The sequence below is a fragment of the Athene noctua genome, chromosome 1, assembly GCF_965140245.1.
Source record: "Athene noctua chromosome 1, bAthNoc1.hap1.1, whole genome shotgun sequence".
Classification (NCBI taxonomy): domain Eukaryota; kingdom Metazoa; phylum Chordata; class Aves; order Strigiformes; family Strigidae; genus Athene; species Athene noctua.
Window position 1 is genome coordinate 262919597 of NC_134037.1, and position 16105 is coordinate 262935701.

General features: G+C 41.5%; 1 protein-coding gene across 3 annotated transcripts in view; it reads right to left on the reverse strand.

Annotated features, from left to right (window-relative positions):
- FCHSD2 (FCH and double SH3 domains 2) overlaps positions 1-15881 on the reverse strand; it is a 167228-nt gene extending 151347 nt beyond the window's left edge. For 2 of the 3 annotated variants that reach the window (XM_074918894.1, XM_074918874.1), the window contains exons 1-2: positions 15587-15881; positions 12678-12775 (exon numbers count right to left, since the gene is read on the reverse strand). In XM_074918894.1, coding sequence (XP_074774995.1) covers positions 12678-12775; positions 15587-15607 — 119 coding nt within the window. In that variant the 5' untranslated portion in view covers positions 15608-15881. Of the gene's footprint in view, positions 1-12677; positions 12802-15586 lie in introns of all 3 variants that reach the window. The other variant, XM_074918884.1, reaches the window with a different exon arrangement.
- Positions 15882-16105: the final 224 nt, after the last annotated feature.

Here is a 16105-nt window from a genome sequence, read left to right on the forward strand (position 1 = left end):
ACTCTTGAGCTCTTCACTTGTATTTAAAACCCACAGAAAATAGCTACGAAGCAGATACAAACTAGCCTTCCTGCAACTGCTCAAAGAAACTGTAGAAATTACTTTTCTTTCATCTCTTTTCTACTGTTGGGTGGAAAACGTGGAACACAAGGAACAGCTATAACTCCCGCTAACAGACCCAGAGATATTAGTTACACAAAGTACTTCAGCACCCCAAAAATATTAATGTTTGCTATACAGAGATCTGAGTGTTCTTTTAACTGCCAAAGATTGCTCAAAAATCTAGAAAGAAAATCAAATCATAAGCCTTGAATCTTTTTGCTCACAAACTCACGCAACTTTCTGTTATCCTGCTTAGGCATAACTGAAATAAGAGAACTTCTCCCCCCCCCAAAAAAAAAAGAAAACAACCAAAAAAGCCACACTACAGGCATTTTCTTCCCTGTCTGGATGATCAAAGTTTCAAAAAAATCAACTTTAGTAGATTTATTGGTTGCTTTTATATAGAGGAAAAAACATCATCTAGTATCAAAAGGTTTTTAAACAACCTAAGGATAGTTTCAGTAAACAGAATTAAATTCTCTGTTGTTATGAGGTATTGAAATTGAATTTACAGCCCACAGTCCTACACCACACTACCTTGCCACACAGATCTGCTATTTCAACACTGCTACTGCGCCAGACACAGTCTCATTCAACACTCTCGTCATCTCCAGGAGCACTGAAAGGAGGCGAGGAAAAAAAAAAAAAATTGAATTTTGAAGTCTTCTACTTGAAAAAACATAAATACTACTGGCTGTGTTACCACTGAGCCTAAACTAGAAGAGTCCAGCTCTACAATTCCTTGTCTAGTATGGTCATACAGCTTCCCTTCCCAAGGAGCCACGTGGAGAAGAGAAGGGGCAAGAGTACAAGTTGTACTGGGAGAGGTTTCATCTTGATAGAAGAAATAAGTTTTTTACGGGGAGAATAATCAATCCCTGGAACAATCTCCCCAGGAACGTGGTAGAGTCCTCACTGCTGGAGGATTTCAAGATGTGATCAGACGGGGTGCCAGGGAATCTCACCTCAGCTCCCTCTTGAAGGTTGTACCACATGGTCTTTTGAAGTCCCCTCCAAACTAGGCTGTTCTATGATTCTACGAACTTGTGCCCCACAGCATGCATTTCATCAATTTAGAGAGCAAAGCCAGCCAGATCTGCTCCCCAGCGTTCCATCTGGACATATTTCCAGATACAGACCTACATGTTAAAGAAACACAAGTCACCCCTGTAGCTCATTGCAGAACACATCGGGGTCGGGGGGGGAGATCGTTCCAGTCACCAAACTAATTCCTCCAATCCAGTATCTGGAAGGACAAACTACAGCTCTTACTCCCCGTACACCAAACTGCAAGCAGTGCTAGACACAAGCAAGAGCAGTGTAACATCAAACAGATGCAGCAACTGCTGCATTCAATTCCATCTCCTCGCTGAAGGAGAAAACAGCTGGTTCTGTCAAGGCAAAAGGTGTGGTAGTTTGAAATTCTTACTGGTTAGACCCTCCAGGGGAGATACCTTGGAGGCACATCTATTTTTAAAGAGCACCTATGTATTCTGGTATAGTGAATCAAGTTAAGTTTATCACTTTACACCAACTCCACAGGAGCTGGGGAAATAAATTTATTAAAATTCAAAGGTCTAGGCTTTGTTACAACCCATGTTTAAAAAAAAAAAACAACAAACAACAAAACACCTTGTGATGGTCCTCTCCATTTGTTTCTTCTCCTTCTTGTAGTTCAGATGGAACTGAATCCTGACTAGCATTCCCAGAAATGGCCTGGTTTCTCCCAACTATAGAAATACTGTAGCAGATCTTACACAGAAAATGTGAACACTTTACCTGTGCACTATGTCTCTCACACAATTATAGGGACTAACAGCGTTGAGAAAAACAGGGGAAGAATGAGAAGATAAAGAGGAAATTCAAAAGCAGGACATAATTAGGTGTTACTAGGCAGCTATATTTACTTGTCCTCTTACTTAGTCAGTTTAGATCACAGAGAGATAATTAGAAACAATCACACAAAATCAATTAACATGAAAGAAAACTTCATAAACAAGCAGCACATTAAAATAACACGCAAAGCCGCTGCCATCTACGCCCTTTTTCACTAGCGGCAACACAGCTGAAAATGAGCAAAGTACATTTAGAGATAAGATAGGCCAAAACCAGGCTGGGTAGACACCAACAGCATGAAAAGCAGCTGCTTGAAATCAAGACACCCTAGTGCTGCCTATTATTGCTTTTCTAATTTTTCTTTTTTTGAATTCTCAAGTCATTCCAGCCTCTCTCCTCTGTCTCTGCCTGATTTTAGGATGGGCAGACATTGATTTTTAGATCAAACATTAACAGACATTCAGCAGCCTAACATATGGTAACGTTTCCAGGTAGAAATTTGACAATTATGTCAAGAGATACAACTATTTTACTATGCTGCTAAAAATCTGAAAAAATGTTTGGGTCAATTTTAGTTCATTTCAAAAAAAATTCAAGTCCTCATCTCCGTCATCCTCAAACTCTGAATTAAAACCAAAGTACTTCCACCTTTTATACGCTTAGAAAATAATCTTATGTAATTTCTCAAATTTCCAACCTTTCTATTGCTAGGAATGTCTCACAATATATACAGATTCAGTTATTCTTATATTCAAACATCTTTAAAAGCACTTTTGATCTCTGATCATCTTAGAGTATCATACCCTCAAGAAAAATTGTGGTTTGTTTGGTTTTGTTGCCTCCTCCCCCCCCCCCCCCCCCCGCCTTCCAAATATGCATACAGAATATAGCAGAGCCAAAAAAAAAAAAAAAATTATTTATGCTCAGCATTGTATGTATTTAAACATGGTCACAAGTGCCAAATTTTTCTTCACTAACACTGGCTCACATCTGGCACACAAGCTAGAAATAACTATACTTAGTGGCTTTACCACCATAAATCTTCGAAAGTTTTCTGCATGGCTGAGCTCTTCTCATAAAATTAGACACCAACGCGTTTTGTCTTTCTCATTAAAAGGATGCTTGCTGGAGAAAGCGCAGGAGGATAGAGATGTGTGTGAACAACCTTCCTGGAGCCGCTGCAGATTGGACCTAACCGCATTCTCACAGGCACAAAGAAAGGAATACTTAAAATAACTCAAAACACTGTTACAAAGAACATCTCCGAACATTAAGAACAAGTTTAAAAATCTAAGAATAGAATCTACATGCTTACAATAGCACACAGGGAAAAAACCTAGATTTCAACAGGTTTTTTTTTTAGTTACTTTTACATTCTTTCCTGAAGTATTAATTGGAAATATTCTTTATTTCTGAATTAATTTCTGAAATAAACACAACCGAACACTTAAAAACACTAATTCAATAAAAAGCCTCTAACTTAATATTCCTAATATGCATTTTGGAAAAATGTTATTAAAATTTTAAAACCTCCTATAAAAAAAAAAAAAAAAAAAAACAAACAAAAAACAGAAAAACACCACTTTGAGCTATTATAAACCAGTATCGTTTCCTGCAAATACTTGACTGGAATGACTTAGGTTTGATTAGGTTTTGCCCCCCCCCCTTTTTTTTTTACAGCCCCTTTTTAAAAAGATGAATGCAGAACACAGTTTTTTTGTGTGCTTTCATACTGCAGCAAGCAACTAAGAAGGTTAAACAAGCTCAGAGATTGTACTAAGACAAAAAAAAAAAAAAGTTGGACGCATATTCATCAGAAAACTCAAATCACCAACTGTAATACAAGATAACAGCTGGGTTAAATGTCCAGTAGGAGCAGGAGAAGCTGATCTCAATGACTGGGGATGCAAGGGGATGGGGATGGCAAGCAAAGCAACACAGTGCTAAGTTCTCTGCAGCCAGATAAGCACGCTGCATTGGTCCCTGTCTGGAAAAAAAACCAACCAAACAACAAAAACAATCTCTCTTTTTACCTCTGCCTCCCCTATGAAGAGTATTTACATGAGCTATGATCTGATAATATCGTTTCCCTCATTTGTCAGGACAAGCTTCCCACTCACTAGCCCTGAAAAGGTTCAGTGCAAAAGGTTTTCATCCTGATGGGAGATGAGACCAGCCATTCCCTTTTGATTCCAAGGCAAGACTTGGCCTCAATGCAGAAGCTCAAAGATTAAAAGGAAATTCACACAATGCACCATCAGGAGACAGGCGAAACAGGTCTATAAGGTAAATTCTGTACATTTCTGAAGAGGATCTTCAGCATCCACAGAGATGAAGTTCAGCTGGCCTTTAGGAGATACAAAATCCACGCAGGTCCCAATTACAATGTTTTTAGTTAAAAACATTAAAGCCACTTCAGATACAACAACAACTATCGTATTCTGAGTCTTATCAGTGTCTATGAAAAGCAGCATCTTTATAATTATTTTTTCAGAAGCACCCACCTGCGACGCTGTTTGCATTAGGAACCGTGGACAAGGTTTTACTTTCCGATTAACTCTGTGGCACAAACATTGTCACTGCCAAGAATTACCGCTCACAGCGTGCTAGTGGGTATTTTCAGCACGACAAAAATTAAACTTGTTCTGAGCCAGCTTGACACACGGTCAAAAACACTTCAGCGAAGCCAGTTCTGGTGGTGTAATACCGTCTCCTGCTACTCACCACACCCTTCTCACAGAGGCAAGAGACAAGAATCTGTGCCCGCAGGACAGATAATATAATGGACCATGAACCGGACTACCATGAAACCACCTTCACTAGCTGATGCACATCTCCGTGTTCATCTGTGAATGTCTAAAATAACTTCCAGAGGAGAAACAAGGCTGGCACAGAAGTGAAGAATAAAAACCAAAACATCTTCAGCCACAAAGCTAGATGGAAAGGGTGGAGTACCCTCTATCAACAGCCTCCATGTCCCAAGCCACAGCAGGTATGGTTTACAAAAGTCTTTCTGTAGGTTATGCTAAAAAGGCTGAAAGCACTGTCTGCGAAAGATGCTAAAAGCACTATTGGCAAAGGATGCAAAACCTGCAAAATAAACCTTTTCCCACCAAACAAGATGAAACAAACACAACAAAACACCATAGGAAATTAAGCCAGGCTACACTAATTGTGTCTGGAATGATAAGAATGCTCTTCCTCTTCCCAATACAGCTTATCATGACATTTGCAGTATGTCCTGAACATCTTCAATTCCTCTTACGTACTGGGTTTTGGAAGTAAGAGTCAGGATTAAAAATACTGAAGAGCCTCCAAGGGAAAGCCTTCCTCACAAAATCAGGCTTGGGTTTGATCAAGTGGATCAAAGGAAGAGCGTTTTGTTCTTTTAAAAATATCCTGTACTATATATTCTAATATACATCCCTAACTCGGTCGATTTTCAGCTGTGCCTTGCAATTGTCACCATAAAAATCTGTAACAATGGCAACTTTACAGGACTGCAGCCTGCTGGTTTTCTAGAGCTCTGCCAAGTAACATCGTGGTGAAAAATGATAGCTCCAGGAAAGGCCATATTCAGATAAAATTCCAAACAAACAAACGAAAAAAAAAGCCTCCGCAATTTTCTGAAAGCTAACAAAGTCATTCTTAAAAATGAAGCACCGAGTCAAAACTGAAAATGCAACCTTTGGCAAAGAATGCAAGTCGTGTACTTAGTACCAGAATCACCTTTTTACTGTCTTCCAAAAAAATGCACACTAAAGTCACAGCGCTCACCAGCAAACCTAACAAGCCCAAATTCTGCTGAAAGCTTCTGAGGAAACACAAGCCCCTAAAAATCAGACTTCCAGAGCATGTGTTTTATTAACTGCTTTAATAAACAAAAGCTCATTCAAATGTAAACCTTAAAACTAGAGTGGAGAAAAAAAAAAATTTTCTTTCTGATGTGAGAAATGGTTTGTTGGTTTTTTACACTAGTGCTTCTGCTACAAATAAAACTCCAAAGAATCATCTTTTGACAATTGAAACTTCCTCAGTTAACCAAAAACTGTAAAGCTACTTAGAAATACTGAAACAGGAGATCCATTACTTTTTGTATGTCAGGGATAAAAAAAAAAATGGAGTGTGGTCCATTTCTCAATTTCACTGTGCCAAGACAGGCCTGAATCATTACACTGTGGCTATGTTTATACTGAAACTTTTTTTTTCTCAAAACTTGGACTTCCACACCCAGTAGGCAACAGGTTTTTTTTTTTTTTTAAGTACATTCCAAGCTTCCCTCAAATAGTTCCAGTCAAAACACCACCAGATTTTAATTCCATCAAGAATGCAAGCATCTCATTAAAGGACTGCCTAATTATAGGTAACGTGCCCAGACCACAGATTCTGTGGTATCTTTATAGGGAATGTTATTCAGAAGTAACACCATCAACTTTTCTAAAAATTTCTGAAATTTCTGCATATTTAGGGTTATGGCAAAGAATTCTGCTGTGTGTTCTTAGCTAATTAACAGAGCTTGGGGAAAAAAAAAAAATAAATAGATGAATTCACAATACTCACTAGTGGTGAGAAAGATCAGCCCAAGAGGAAAGAAATGTCATCAACTCCTAAGGAAACTGCGAGCTTTAAAGAAAAAAATTAAGCCTCTAGATCCACTAGTCACACAAGGAAAGCCCCAAGTGTGAGTCAAACCCAGACTAGAACAATATTGTGCAGTTTTCATGAGTTTTTCTCATTCTTCTGCTGTCTTGCACTTTGGCGGGTTGCAGATTTCAGAATCTGTAAGCACAGGGGGGAAAAAAAAAAAAACAAAAAAAAAAACACTCTGCTCCTACTTAAAGCCATAAACACTAGAGGCAAGCATTACATCTGCTGAACAGAGTGAATGACCTTGGAGGAAAAGGAAAGGTGGCAATGAAGGACAAATTTCTGCGTAGTAAAAAGGAAAAAAGATGACCTCCTCCTCAGGAAAAGAGAGAAATTTAAGACTAAGGCCTTATCAAATACCCACTAGCCAGAGGCAAACATGCTCTGAAGCCCAATACAGGGTTCAAGAATATCCAAACAAATCACATTCCCTGCAGCTGGAGACGGGAAAGAGCAGGAAGAAGGGTAAACTCCTCACTACCACTTTGCCTCAGGACAGGAAAAGTAAAGCTTTCTCACAATTTTTCAGAATCTCTTACAGCTTCCTAGTATATATGGCTATATATATAAAAAAATAAATATTCTTTTACAGTTTTCTTTTCCAGTTACTTATCCTTCTGCAGCGCTATCCATGCTGTGTCGAGACTTTTCCCTAACACGGTATCTGTTAAGTGATCTGCGTTGTAGCTGCTATATTAGATTTGCTGTATTTAAAATTGGAACTGCACTTCGTTTCTACTTCAGTAGCTTGACTCACAGCCAAAGCTGCCGTAAACCTTATCACGAACCCAACAACATAATCAGTGAGATTACAGAAGCGTAGTCAAATTCCACTGGAGAGTACAAAGTATATTCACAGCAAAAGGTTACGTGCAACTTTATTAAATTTTTTAACATAAAATGACATGTTAAAACTAGCAGCAGCTAGCTATCTACAGATACATACTCATTGATACAAAAAAAAAAAAAAAGTATCTGTACTGTTCACTCAGGCTTGTTATGACAGGAATGAGACACCAAGTTAGAGACGTCGAAGAAGTACTCTGTCCTCATCCTGGGCACATAAACACAAACCCCTTTTGCAAGTTCATTCTTTCCTCACGCACATACTCCACATCTAACCTGCTGCTACGTCTCAGCAGAGCAGAAGCGACAGCCCAGCTGACAGGGCATCAGCATCCCAGACCAGAACGGGCTTGGAGTGTTAAGGAAGATCCACAAGAAGATCTTCCTCGCTTAGCAAGTAAACCCAGAGGCTTAACAAACCTCACAGGCATAAGCAGTACTGCTGAACATTAAATACGAAAGCAGGTCGGAAATAGAGGTGATGCCCAAGAACTAATTAAAATTCACAAGCTCGGAATGGGATAAAGAAAGGACTAAGGGAAGAAGTGAAGTATCTGGCAGGAAAACCAAGTAAGTTGTCAAATTGGAAAGAAGTAATCTTCAGAGAGCAAAGCTCTGGAGGGGAGGATGGAAGACAGAACACACTACGCAACCAAACCAGAAGGAGAACGGCGAATGACACAGAAATAGAGGAGAACGTAGCTTTACCAAAGAAGTAGTTGAATGAGTTTATAGGATACAATACGCTGCAATATATGCTAGACCAAACAATGAGAAGATATTTTAAATAATAAAAAGTAAGGAGGGAGAAACCACAAGGACAGAAAAGGGAAAGAAACAGAAGGAGGTATCTCTATCCGTACATATATTTGCATCCGTATCAGGAGCACACGAAGATTATGAGCCTATCATTCTGGGAATTGCTTTTACACTGTGAATTTAGTTGAAAGTGATGAAAAACTAAATTTGGGACCCAACAAATGACTGTATTGCTATTCCATCTCAGCCAGAAATCATGCAATCCCTACAGCTATTTTCAACTACACAGTCAACTGACTCAAAATGATGAAGTGACATAGGATCAGCACATCCAGAGAGCAAAAATTAGCTAAGACTTAAATAAGGTGGCCCTTCCAGCTCTGTAATTCATAAAGCAGCAGCTGTGCCTTCTACAGGAGCTTAGGCTGAGCTTAAACGGTGACTTAAATCCAAAGGGAACCTGGGCTGCTACTGCACAGTCTTGCTTTCCCTCTCCTTCCTCAGGTACTGGTTCCTCCTACCTCTCACGCTAGCAGCAGCACTTGTGCAGCCACGCAGCAAACAGGATGCATTTATCCAAAAATTATCCCCTTTTGGGAGAAGAGTCGGGGAAGGTTGGATTTCAGGTGGGTAAATTCCCTAATCCACATGGTTCACCCATCCTCGTGCTCCTACAGGGAGACAGTAAAAATAGTTGGCAAGTGGAGCTGGCCCTTGAGCGGCAGTCCAGACTTTAGAACAGATTAAAACAGCCCTGTAACCACAACCTCATTCTTGCTGGCAAAACATGAAAGCAAAGAAGTTTTAAAAAAGACATTTTAGAATACATTAACAAAAACTGTGAAGGCATATAAGCCCTTCTGAAAAGCAGGCCTTGAGATAACGTTCAAGGTAAACCAACTACCACCTAACAAGTTTATAAAGTCTACAGCCTATAAATACATTACAGAAATATCAAATTGAATTAAAATGTGGATCATACAGAATTCTTTACAATTTTGCACACACAGGTAGACTTTCCTTTTGTGTGCGTGCACATGTCCCGGCAAACGAAAGGCAATTTCAGACTACTACGTGTGACTTATTTACTACCAATCAAATAAGGCAATCTTTAAAACCAAAATAAAATACATGAAAATTACCAACACCTCTGATAAATTCAACCATTCATAACCCAACTGGCCTCTGGGGGAAAAAAAAAAAAAAAAAACAAACAAAAAAAAAACAACTTGCTGCCTAAAAGCAGTCAGGTGTGGATAGAGTGAAGAAGTACTTCCAGGCATAGAGGAACTCTGAAGGATTTCTGGTTCACAGCAACAAAGCCTACATTTACCTTTCAGGGGGAAAAGACCTCCTTCTCCATCACAGTTGCAGAAAGACAATCTTTTTATAGTAATGCCAGCACAGATCTACCACATGAAAGGATATAGTAGCTTTAGTGAGCTACAGAAGATAAACATATGTCATGCCTAAAACTGAGCCAATGATCCTAAAAGCATCCTGAATCACTTGTTCCACAAATTCCCCAGTCACCAAGTATGAAGAAACGTAACACGAAGAGCCAAATAGAGATTATAAACACAGAAATGTATTTTTAAACCTATTTGCTAACACATTTCAGAACACATTTTTTATTATAGTCTTGTCAAGTCATAAAAAGATACTTCAACTTTACTGCTACTAAGCTCCCACAGAGAAGAGAAACACAACGTAGCCTGTAAGACTGCTGTGGATATTTGATTTTTTTTTTTTTTTTCCTTTAATGGGTATTAGAATTTTACGTTGTGTCAAAAGTCATCCAACTCCCAGGAAAGCTTTCCACTCAACCACCAGCACGTAGTTTTGTCAAGTCCTAGGCACGCTTTTTCACGAGGAAAACACGTTGCCTTTTCTTCATGGCCTCCGGCACCTGAATCTAAATCCCTGCATACAAAAAAACTGTATTAACACTCAAAAAGATGACATATTTTAGATTTAAATAAACACGGTGGGTTTGTTTACGTACAGCCCTCAAGGAGATGAAGTATCTGCAGAGGGGCTGGAGAAATAGTAGTTACACCTATTTGCCTCAAGCCAGACCAAGAAGAATCGCGTTCAGAATAAACAGTAGTTCAAGTCTTCGTCCTCTCAAAATGACATAGTTTAAGCCTTCAAACTACAAACATTTAAAGCAGAGCTCAGTTCTGCACAAAGATATCAAAGCTATTGGAATGGTAAGTATGCTTATGATCTGGTAGGCTGCCAAAAATCATCTGCTCATATACTAGACAATAGATGTATTCTGCTACAACTCGTAAGAGAACTTTCTGATCTTTTCCTTGTAATGCTTCCGTTTAGTTGCATAGAAAACTGAAACAAAATGATATTAAGAAAATATAATTAGGCGTTTTAAATCCTATAGAAATACTAGGGTATATAAGTATTGCATATGGGATTTGAACGCTTGCATTTCTGCGTGAATACAATCATTATTCCTGATAATTTAACATTTTAAAAATATACATTCTTAATCACTAGCTTGCAAGCCATTTATTCAGAGTTTCTTGCTGCCACTGCAGCAGTTAAGTTTGTAGAATTCTGCAGCCTAAGACAAGAGTAGGAAGTTGTACTCGTGCAGTGCCTGAAAGCTCCAACAAAAGGACCCGAACTCTCTCAAGTCTCGATAAACAAACAGCATTCAGCTAAAATTTAATACTTTTGGATAACAGCAGGCTGCTTTCTATAAAAATAATTCTTCGTTCCAGAGACAAAAAGATGTTGTGTGTGTGGTTCCAGTGAGCGTTGCTTTCTGGAACACTCCGGAATCGCGGTGGCTGCGTATCCTGAATACTTTCATAAATACACAAGCAGAGGGATGACGAGGCTGACACCCAACTTCTCACACGAGTGTCACACGCTGACCAGCGCAGCCTCGAGCCTAGCAAAGCTTCAAAGCCCAGTTCCTCTTTCACAGCTAGATGCGATTAAAAGGCCTCTGCATCACAAACCAAGACCAGGGGTTTTTACAGCAAATGTTTTTAAGCAAAAAATTCTCACGTCCTCTCTTATTCTGTTATCTGATATTTGAACATTGACACGATGGAGCTGTCATATCCTATCACATCATTCCATGTTTAAAGAATGTTTAATCTGTAAGCCCACAGTGATTCTGCAAACACCAACTGCTTGCAACAAGAATGCTGAGCAGAGACTATGTATGTTTAGTGACCGTGTCAGTGAACTAAATATATTAACCCAGTTTTTAATCCATAACAAAAATTTACAAATTAACTGTAGAAATTAAATTACATTAAAGAAGAATATTTTAAGCTGGCTTTTTCACATGTTTTCCTGGTTTTGTATCCACAGGCTAATAATGCTTATGACGTCTTTCAGCAGAATACACACTGAAGTAATTATAAGCTCCTGGAAAATAGGAAATGCTAACAAAACCTGGACTTGAGCAGCAGTACCTGGCCCAGATGTTCTAAAAATAAGTTTCTATCTAGGGGGAAAAAAATTCCTTGGATCAGTCTGTTGCTTATTACTCAGCATTTGCTAGCTAAACACTGCACAGCCACTAATTTCAATCTAAGGAAATGAAAGCTGTGATCTTCCCCATACAGAAAAAAGTGTTTCAACGCCCACAGAAGAGTAACAGGAGAGAAGGCTCAAGCCTCTACATTCTGATTTATGAAAAAAGGACACTGTGAGAGCAAGACAACAATATGTCATCTGTCAGAGTTAACACATTTGGATTCTATATACAAATAAAAAGCAAGAAATCTCATTTAAACAATTAACGAGTGGACTATACATTGCCAAAAAGAACAGGACAGCACTGGACTTACTGCTGAATATTTTACAGATGAACCATTCTAGAAATTGATGTTCCCTGAATGGAATGATTAACCCTTCACGTAACGCCAGGTACACGCTACCCCTGTATTTTGTTAAAAGCAAACTTCTCACTTCAAGAGAAGCAATCACATTAGGTAAAATAAATAATAAAACCCCCACAATTGATGTCATGTAGATTTTCCTGATTGATCTTCACCCGTGCAGAGTTTTAAATTCTAAATGCAAGTATCTTCTTATAAGTTTCTGGTAAAAAATACAATCTGTTTAAAAGTATTGTTCAAAGCTATCTCAGTGAGACATAAATCATCAGTGGTTTTAAAGTATTTTAATAATTTTAGCAGCCTCTTACAACTGGTAAATCAAAGTCTTGTTCTATTATATAGAGAAATATTGCTGAAAAGACCAATGCTTTTTGTATGTTGTTTGTGACTTTTTTTTCTAACATTTCCCCCATTGAAGAGAAGACAAAATGGTTTGCATTGTGTTAGCTCCAGTTATAATTTCCAGCTGTGTCAAAACTTTAACAGCCTAAAAGCAGGAAATCCAAAGAGGAAATTCCATCGTCAGTTCCTGAAGTTTTGTAACTCAAATGTTCTTCCAAAAACTGGATCTTAAAGGAATTCTGGTAGCATTTTCTGTAACCTTACCTGATATCTTCAAGTAGCTCACATTCTGCCTGATGCTTGGCCTGAAGTTTTGTCATCTGCTCCACCTGAATGTTTTTTAGCTCTTGTGTAACTTTCACCTACAAAACAAAAACACAGACCACATCTATTTTCTGTAGAGTTCAAGTCAAATTTCAACAAGAAAAAAAAACAATTCATGTCCTTCAGCTATTTTGAAATTGCACATTTCAGTGGAAAATTCAAAGAGGGAATTAAAGTGTGCAGTTTAACCCTACACAACATTCATAAAGGCTGATTTCAATAAGTGCTGTCACCCCAGCAGGCTTGCACTGCACATGGCAAGAATCTCATGCTTGTGTTCAACTAACAAAAGTGCAATTTTATTCAAAAAGCTAGGAGGGTAGCTTGTGTGCAACAAGATAATTTTGCCTACTAAAAAAAAAAAAAAAAAAGGGCAGGCCACAGGAAAAAAAAAAAAAAGTGGTATATACATTGAGCACTTCAGTGCAAGTCACCCAATTTTGAAATTTATTAAACTGTCCCTACAATTGCTATCATTTAAAGACAGCTAAAACATCAAGCTGCTTTTCTGATTGTGCATCAGATCAAAAGAGCCCTCTACACAGAGCTTCAGAAGGCTGGCCTCCTGTTTTTCAGTGTTGGTGTAATTTTCCTTCGAATCTTGTGATCATGAAGCTAAAATTTCAATACTTTGGGAACCTACTCGATAACTGGCAGGTAGCACCATTGGCACTGGCATCAGGAATGATTTGATTATAGCAGGAAACATTGGGGTTATTTTGTTCTTGTTTTTATAAAACAAGAGGTCTTGGCATTTAAGCCCTCTAGTGATCACAGCGAATCCATGTATCGGCCTAAAAATTATCACCAGCATATCTGAAGACATTCTGTATTCATGAGGACAGAAATGCCAAACAGTTACTGTAATGGGGGAAGAGAGATGAAAAAAAAATCAGAGGAAGAAGACACAGATCTCCCTCTTCTTCGCTAGTCAGGCAAAACACCCCTAGATCTCATCAGCCAGCAAAAGCCTCCTCAGTTTTAACACTGAAAACAATCCCCCAGCAACAAGCACCCTTTAATTACAATATTATATAAAGACAAGTTTTTCACATGACAAAAAAAAAATCTCATGTATGCCCTCAACTTTAAGCAGAAAAAGTGTCTATTTTTAACACGAACTTTCAGCATTTTCAGTTTTGTCTATAGATATGAAAAAAAACCCACTCAAAATAAATAAACCACCCCAGAAGATGACCTGTGTAACGGAAATAATCTCAAATGAAATTATATAGGCAAAGAATGACACACATGTAATATAAATAAGCTGCCAAATGCAAGCTAAAACAGGAATAAGAACTGTTTAACAAAAGCAGAGTCCACCCGCAAAACAAGAGGTCGAGAGGCAGGAATGAGCCAAGGAGAGATCTCCACCGCAGCTGCCTGCCAGGGCTACTGGGGAGCTCGGGGGATGACAAGGGATTTCTGTTTACGCTCCCTCCCAAGCTCTCCTAGTCACTATTATACAGCTCTCCACCCGGCAAACCCCTGCAATCTCCTCTCCTTCACCGAGAAATCTCAACGTCACAGCTGAAATCTCAACCATCCACGGGCGAGCTCCGACAATCAGCCTGTAAACGGTTACAGCCCGAACCACCCTAATCGGGCAGCATCGCCAAGAATATATAACACACACCGATCTCAAAACCACAAAACTCCCTTCCACGGTGCCTGTAAAGGAGCAGGCTCCCCATCCTGAGACCCACTCTCCCCGTGTCCAGCTCCCCCTTTCTCCCCACACACCGACCACTGCATACAACCCTCAAAATAACTAACCATAAATCTCCGTCTATCAGTACTTACACGTAGCTCAAGACCTCACTACAGCTCAAGTCTCCAGATAACAACCTGCCTACACCGACAAGCCACCCTAGGAACAGCCTTTTTTTTTTTTTTTTTTTTTTCCAAGTCTACATTCCTTCTCACGTCTCTCCCCACAGCAGCCCCCCGCTAACGCAGAGCGCCCCATATTCCCATGGACTGCACGGACGGCAGAAAGCCTCCCCGCTGCACTGGCAGATTGTTCCCATCACACATATGTTGCACATTCTTGGCTGCCCCTGTTCGCCCGCACATGCCGGGATAGCCTGCATCCTCGCATCAACTCCAGACGTGACCTTCTGCTCCAAGACAACCAACCCATCGCTGTTGGCATCAACCCGCCACAGCACCCAAACACAGCGGAACCCCCAAAATACAGCTGGTAGCCCCCCACAACCGGTACAAGGCTGTCTCAACACCCTCTGCAGTCGCTGACCCCCTTCCAGCCCTACCCAGTCGCCGCTCGCCTTCATTTGGGGAACCTCCACTGGGTGGGGGGTTCACCCCAACACCCACTGCCGAACCGCTGCCCCCCCTCCCGCGCCTCTTTCCTCACCAGCCCTTCCCCATGCCCCGTCCTGACTCCAGAGCCCAACACCTGAACCATCCCACCCCCCCACCACCCCTAGCCCCCCATGTCCAGTCTCCAACCCCCCCTCCCCAGAGATTTCCCACCTCGTATGGCCACTCACTAAGGCCCCACCACCCCCAATTCCCCCCTCCACCCCCCCCACATTCCCCCCCAACACTTGCTCTCCCTCTCCAAACCTGCCTCCGGACTCCACCACCGCACAGCCCACGGGGGGCCCAACCTGCTGCCCCCCACTCCCCCCCGTGCTCTCAGACCCCCTCACCCACTCCCCACCCCCCAATACCCTACCCCCAGCCCCCCCCCAGCCCTCTTGCCCCAAGCCCACCCCATCCCAGTCACCCCCCCCCGCCCCGAGCCTTCAGCCCCGCTCGGCCGCCCCCCGCACCCCCCTCCCCAAAGCCCCAGCACCCCTCGCCTGCCCCGGGGGGGCCCTCACCTTCCTCGGCGGGGGCTGCATGGTGCTGCGCTGGGTCTCCACATCAATTCCCTCCCCCCGGCAGCAGGATGCGGCCCCCGCTGCAGGAGGAGGAGGAGGAGGAGGAGGAGGAGGAGGAGGAGGAGGAGGAGCGGGCAGCGACCGTCTCCCTCCCGGTTCGGGGCGAGTCCCGGTCGGCGGGAGGAGCGGGGAAGGGGGGGCGAGGGGAAGGGGAGAGGGGGGAGAGGCCGCCTCTTCCTCACGGGCAGCGGCGGGCGGGCGCCGAGCAGCGTCCCGAGTCCCGGCCCTGGGGAGCGGGGAGGGAAAGGAGGCGGCGGAGGGAAGGCGGGGACGGAGCGGGGAGGGAGGGGGGAGCGAGTTTGACCAAAAAAAAAAAAAAAAGGAAAGGATTAAAAAAAAAAAAAAAAAAAAAAAAAAGAAAAAAGAGGCGGCGGAGCGCAGCTCGGGAGCGCCCCGCTGAGGGGACGCGCGCCCCGCCAGGGCCCGCCCCGCCGGCGGCAGAGTCCTCCCGGCAGCCTA